This window comes from Octopus bimaculoides, chromosome 16 (assembly GCF_001194135.2).
Source record: "Octopus bimaculoides isolate UCB-OBI-ISO-001 chromosome 16, ASM119413v2, whole genome shotgun sequence".
Classification (NCBI taxonomy): Eukaryota; Metazoa; Mollusca; class Cephalopoda; order Octopoda; family Octopodidae; genus Octopus; species Octopus bimaculoides.
This window is the reverse complement of record NC_068996.1, coordinates 40,109,057-40,116,209: the sequence shown is the minus strand read 5'-3', so window position 1 is coordinate 40,116,209 and position 7,153 is coordinate 40,109,057. Positions and strand designations below refer to the sequence as shown.

Here is a 7,153-nt window from a genome sequence, read left to right as displayed (position 1 = left end):
GGGGGGGGGGGGTAAATGTTCTATACTCCTGAGTATAGCTTTGCATTATCATGCTGTGCATTGACTCTTTTTCTGAAGATAAGAGGTACTGTCTTTTTGGGGTATTTTTTTTATCTTTGTGCTAAACATAATTAGCACATGCCAGTTGTTGGCAATGAAGCATTCTTGTATTGCTTTGGTGTTGTTTTCGTTTATTCCAATGCCTGTGAACATTACTTAGATATGAGACATTTTGGTGCCGCCAATTTGGCGTTGCTGACTTATTTGACATTAGGTATTTTTATGTTTCTCATATTATCTCATATTACAATGTTCCTCTTTCCCTTTCCCCCCTTCTCTCTCTTTTATCTTCTCTCTCCCTATTTATATGCGAGCTTATTTCTCTTTTAGTGGAGGCGAAATAAATGGCCTAGTGGTTAGGGCAGCGGACTCGCGGTCATAGGATCGCGGTTTTGATTCCCAGACCAGGCGTTGTGAGTGTTTATTGAGTGAAAACACCTAAAGTTCTACAAGGCTCCGGCAGGAACTGGTGGCGAACCCTGCTGTACTCTTCCACCACAACTTTCTCTCATCTTACTTCCTGTTTCTGTATTTCAAAGGGTCAGCCTTGTCACACTGTGTCACGCTGAATATCCCCGAGAACTACGTTAAGGGTACACGTGCCTGTGGAGTGCTCAGCCACTTGCACGTTAATTTCACGAGCAGGCTGTTCTGTTGATCGGATCAACTGGAACCCTCGACGTCGTAAGCGACGGAATGCCAACAATTTCTCTTTACGAATCTGAGGAGAGGGGAAAATGTGCCAGTCATGTTCAATTAATAAATTGTAATGTTTCTTCTCCTTTCATCTCTTTCTCTCTCCCTTCCTTATTCTATCTTAGACATAATTTTATGAAAAGTTGAAAATTATCAAATTAGACATTAGTGATGGGTAAAATCGACTTGAAATCCAACAGAGAAAAGAATATTGATTGTTAAAGACCAAAAAAATTATCCAGATATTTTATTAGTAACCTCAGTTACAATCGGGTCAAAGTTGAGGAAAAATTTCTTGAAAAAACAAAAAGTTTCTGTCACCTGACTGTTTTGGACACCCTCAACTTCAAAAGTAACAACTCTGCTGACCAATTTTTACTCCTAAAGATGATGCAACAGTACAAAGTGGTAATGCAATACTTGTAATGATTTCAAAGAAGGTAAGGAGAAAATAACAAGAAATTAGAAATTACTAATTTTTACCCCGGTTACTGATTTTGTTCCCCACCCCTACTATGTTAGAATGTAGCGTATATGAAGCCCAAATGCCTTTGAAAAAAAGAGCCATTTCTTCCGCTAATTGCCAAACAAATTAAAACCGCTTTATTATTGTCTCTTAAGTTATTTCGCAATGATTCGGTATTAGTATATGACTCAGTCACGAGTGTGTTTTTCACTGTTCGGCTTTGTCGAACAGATGAAACACAATGTAAAGCACTCACTCATGACGTCATAGACTTTTATCGAAATATTACCATTTATTTTACTTTCGTTCGTTTGTTTCGGTAACACTCAAATTATGAAGTTTCTTGATGAAAAAGTGTCATGACAATTTCTCCTTGTTTACAGCTGACTTGACAGCGGTGACACACGTAAAGAATCCCTTGTATTTTATAAGACATACACAAACGTTTTCTTAGATAAAATATTGTTAAAAAAGACTAAACAGTAGAATTTTAAATCAAAAACCTTGAAGAAATCGCCTATATTATGATTACGGAGGGTAGAACAATGACAATTTAGAGATTCTTTGTATTTTTCTCTTTATAAATTGTGCATAAATATCACGAATTTGTTTACATACATTTTGGTAACTAGGGTAATATCCCATGATATAGTCATTGTTGTTTACATCGAACACGTGTTGTTATACTATACTTATCGGCATAATTATTTTACCTGTCTATCATTCATATCATTCTAAAGATTTTTGCATTATAGGGTAAGTGGATAAAAATTATATAAAATACTGTACGGTTTGTTTACCAAACAGAGTATTTGTATTTATATTTAATGTCTATATAACGTTAATATTCTTTTGACGTATTATTGTGGCTGGACAATATTAACACTGAAATTACAAAATCAATTTTGGTAAGGTATGTATGTCACAAAACTGCATTGTATGTTGCATTAGCTATATTAAGCAATTTATCAATAACCTCAGTCACATAAACAAAAGAAAGTGATTTATTCCCTTTTTTATTCTGTTGTTTTTACCCCATACAAATTTTTACAAATGTAATTATAGCCATGGGTGCAGACTTGCAGTATAGTTAAGTGATTCGCTTTACAACTACGTGGTTCTTGGTTCGATTTCACTGCGTAGCACCTTGGACAAGCGTCTTCTGTTATAGCCTCGGAGTTGATCAATATCTTTCGAGTAGAATTTTTGGTAGACGGCCTTTACAAAGAACCGTCTGTCTCTCTCTCTCTTTCACACATACTGGAGGAATGATTAATAATAATTGCAGTACTGTGTTACTAGTACGACTGTGGAATAATACTCTATCAAAAAGGGAAGTAAATTTACTCATTCTTTTAATCTAATAATTTTATATTGCGCACTGATGTATATTGTATTAAAGCTTTTCTATTTCTTTACAACACAAAGAATATAACGCAGTGGCGGATGCAGGGGTGTTGCCCGGGTAACACCCTTTCTAGCCGAGCCGACTCCAAAAGAACCGGTACAACGGTTTTTCGGGCAACAGTCAAGGAAAAAAAGAGTCAACTCTTACTAGAATAGGAGTTACCGGACCTACTAGGTGAGCCTTACCTGCTCCCTAGAGTGCAACACACAAAAATGCTTTTGGGCAACACCCAAAAGAAAAGTCCTCAATCAACCCCCTATAACGAGGCCCCTAACTTTCTCTCACTTTAACAAATTCTGTGTTAACAGTTTTTTAGTCTATTAAATCAAGTATTACGTCTTCTGTTTTTCTTTGCATTGAGAGACAGACCGAAGCGTCTGTGCCACTCTAAACACTGATTATGACCCATTGTATCGTCACCTCCTGACTGGTTTTCGTGCCAGTGGCACGTAAAAGCACCCACTACACTCTCTGAGTGGTTGGCGTTAGGAAGGGTATCCAGCTGTAGAAACTCTGTCAAATCAGATTGGAGCCTGGTGTAGCCATCTGGTTTCACCAGTCCTCAGTCAAATCGTCCAACCCATGCTAGCATGGAAAGCGGACGTTAAACGATGATGATGATGATCTCCATGTTTGTATTTATCTGTGTTTGTGCATACAGTAGTTGTTGTTTTGATTCATGTTAGCTAACTGAGCAGACTTCTGATTAAAAGTATTTACAGTCATGTTGCACAATATATTCTTCAGTCAACCTCTTTACCTCCACTGCTGTGTCAAAATATGTTCCAAAACTGACTTTTTAAAATAAATAACTTTGAGCAAAGTATAGATATAATAAATGTTTACTCCATTTCTTAAAGGAAAGAAAAAAAATCTCACATTTCAAACCTAATTGACTTCTTTTGTTTTTAAGTCTATTATTTATTGACACTTCAGCATTTTCTTTTCAGGTTGATCCAAGATAGAATGAAGGCTGTATAAACTTTAGAGTATGCTAACTTCTACAGAGTAGCTATCATGTCACTGCATTCACCAGAATGTGGTGAATCTTCATCAGATGTGCATTCTTCTGACCCTCTTTATTCCGATTCATTTGAGAGCCTGTCTTCAAGTAATGAAGAAGATGACAATATCAACAATGGCAGTTTCAAGGAAAATCCCATTACGGATTCAAATAACTCTTCAAACATCAGTGCAGATGATATCACTGTTCCTGGGTCTGATTCATCAACCAAAACGCTACACACTGACAATTCTGATATCTCTGACATCACTTATTCAGACACATTTGTTAGTTCTTCTGATGCAGATGAGACTGATCAAAAGAATACATGCAAATCTTCAGTTAATTCTTTGAATTCTAGCAGTGATGTAATCTATTCAGATACATTTGAAGCAAGTGGAACTAGCCTTGTATATACTGCAAATGATAGAACACTTACCAGTGAATCCCATGAAGAATCTTTCTGCGATGAGTCTAGTAAGGAAGATTCTTATGATGGAATCCAAAAGGATTTATATTCCAGGTAAAGACAATTTTGTGTGTGTGTGTGTGCATTCATTTTCTTAAAGCTGAAAATCCACTCGAGTGGAATGTGGTTTCTGTGGCCAGATGCCCTTAACAAAGTGTGCTGAGTGCTTTTTATGTGCCACCAGCACAGGTGCATTTACAGAGCACCGGCACAGGTGCATTAACACAGCACTGACACAGGTACTTTTTTAAGTGGCACTGGCACTTAACCCTTTAGTGTTCGCATTATTCTGCCAAAATTAATGCTTTTTCATCTACATTGTTTTGAACTAATCATACATTATCTTGTAGCTATGAGATTTTGATGAGGTAGCTGTTAATTTTTAAAACAATATTGTAGGGTTGGTATGAGAGACCAGATCTGGCCAGTTTGAACATAAAATACTTTTGGCCGGTTTAAATGCTAAAGGGTTAAATCAAATAATAGCTTTGTTATGCTGCACTTCCATCACCTAGGGTTCTTTGAATGGCTTTTGTCCTCTTATGTTTCTCTTCATACACTGTATATGCATCTAAATTACAATCAAGGGTCGTTCTCACTGTTAGCACATACATCCTTTACGCATTTAAAGCCCATGTTTCACTATCATGCAGCGTTACACTTTGCACACAAGCACAAAACCGTCTGTCCTTCACTTTGAAGGAAAAGCTTTTTGTTTCCAGTAGAGATAAATATAACTTCCTTAACTTTCTGTAACTTGTTCTTACTCTGGTTAATATACTTTCAGATTACGTACCCCTACTGCTAATTAGATCCCTTACATAACCAAAGATACCAGCTATTTCTAGGGGTTCATCAGGGCATTTGAGAAAGTCTGTTTTACAACAGTTCTTAGTATTTAGTACTCCTGTACACCTTCCACATCATCCTCATTGTTATTTAACGTCCACTTTCCATGCTGGCATGGGTTGGATGCTTTGACTGAGGGCTGGAAGGCTGTCCCAAGCTCCAATCTGATCAGGCAAGGTTTCTACAGCTGGATGCCCTTCCTAATGCCAACCCCTCCGAGAGTGTAGTGGGTGCTTTTTATGTGCCACGGGCATGGAAGCCAATCAGGTGGCACATGAAGTCTATCTCTTCTGTTAGTTTACCTGTGATTCTACCTTTTGTTTGTTCATAGTTTACACAGTGTACACAATACAGAATCCCTATGCATTCCTTTCCTACATCTCAAGCATGTCTCTTTCACTAATGTTAGCAGGGCCCTATTCTCTCTTCTACTTTTTAATGCTTTTGTCTGCTAAATTGCCTTCCTAAATATTGTTTCTATGCCTGCAATTTCTTTTCTAATTTCACAACTTATTAAGCTGTAAGAATTTGAGTATCAGCATATAGGAGTTTCCATAGGTAGTTAGTCATGAACTTCTCTGTTATGACTTGATGGACTATAATAAACAGAAGCAAGTAGAGGAGTGAGCCCTGGTGCACTCCCATATTCATACTAAAGTCATTACTATAATCTTTGATGACTCCACCTCTGTACAAAGTCTTTAAAGTGCTCACAAGCCATTTACCTATTCCATGCTTCCTGAGTGATTTCTAAATAACAGAACAGGTTATTCTGTTAAAGGCTTTCTTTAGGTCAACAAATGCCAATTATAGGGGCTTATTCATGACTCACTTAATTCTTAATTCGTTAAAGTCAGCAACTTTAATCACTAAGAAGTGGGCTGTGTATATTTCTTTTACTTTATTTTAAAAATCTTGGAATGGTTTAGTAAAATATTTCTAATTTCATAATGTATTTATGTTGACGCTGATTGAGCAGATCTCTGAAGACCTGTGATCAAAGGTAATCTAGTTCAGGGGTTTTCAAACTTTTTGACTTGCGGACCCCTTTATATTTCAGGCTTTACCTTAGGGACCCCCTTATAAACGCTTATGAAATTTATACATAAATATTTGCTTAAAATAACATATTTTTTACATTTATTTATTTAACAGTATTTAACAAATAGGTTTATTGTCAATTAAAAGATTTCGATTAAAAAACATATAAAATCAAATTGCCCATAAAAAGTATTTGCTGTCCACGGACCCCCTGTCTTCTCCTTGCAGACCCCCTGTGGTCCGTGGACCACAGTTTGAAAACCCCCAATCTAGTTGATATGACTCTTCATTCTCAAAGCCAGAGCATACAATTTTAAAAATCCAAGCCATAGAATTGTTGTAAAGTACATAGAGCGAGTATTTATCCTCTTTCTTATTTCTTTATTGACCACAAGGGGACAAACAAGGACAAAGGGATTAAATTGATTATATCGACTCCAGTGCGTAACTGGTACTTAATTTATTGACCCCCGAAAGGATGAAAGGCAAAGTTGACCTTGGCGGAATTTGAACTCAGAACATAACGGCAGACGAAATGACGCAAAGCATTTTGCCCGGCATGCTAAAGTTTCTGCCAACTCGTCTACCTGTCTCTTATGAAAATTGAAGATTTATATAAAAAAATTTGACTTGTCATTTGCAGACATTTGTAAATCTTTGGCAAGGCATGACTATGTGGTAAGAAGTTTGCTTCCCAACCACATGGTTCCAGGTTCACTCCCACTGCGTAGCACCTTGGGCAAGTGTCTTCTACCACAGCCTCGGGCTGACCAAAGCCTTGTGAGTGGATTTGGTAGATGGAAACTGAAAGAAGCCCATCGTATATGTGTGTGTGTGTGTGTGTACCAATATATACATACATACGTACGTACATACATACATACACACATGGTGCAGTAGAAGTAACACCCTTTTTACATCTAATAACTTTTATAGTATATAAATACTCTTTTACTTATTTCAGTCATTTGACTGTGGCCATGCTGGAGCACCACCTTTAGTCGAGCAAATCGACCGCAGGACTTATTCTTTGTAAGCCTAGTACTTATTCTATTGGTGTCTTTTGCCGAACCACTAAGTTACGGGGATGTAAACACGCCAGCACCGGTTGTCAAGCGATGTTGGGGGACAAACAGACATACAAACATATACACACACATA

The 7,153-nt window shown here is 37.2% G+C and overlaps 1 protein-coding gene across 1 annotated transcript in view; it reads left to right on the top strand.

Moving 5' to 3' along the window:
* Positions 1-1,521: 1,521 nt before the first annotated feature.
* Positions 1,522-7,153, top strand: part of LOC106875566 (dentin sialophosphoprotein) — a 287,625-nt gene continuing 281,993 nt past the window's right edge. Inside the window, exons 1-2 of the mRNA XM_052973494.1 lie at positions 1,522-1,978; positions 3,581-4,156. Of these exons, the coding sequence (XP_052829454.1) occupies positions 3,648-4,156 (509 nt within the window). The 5' untranslated portion in view covers positions 1,522-1,978; positions 3,581-3,647. The remainder of the gene's footprint in view (positions 1,979-3,580; positions 4,157-7,153) is intronic.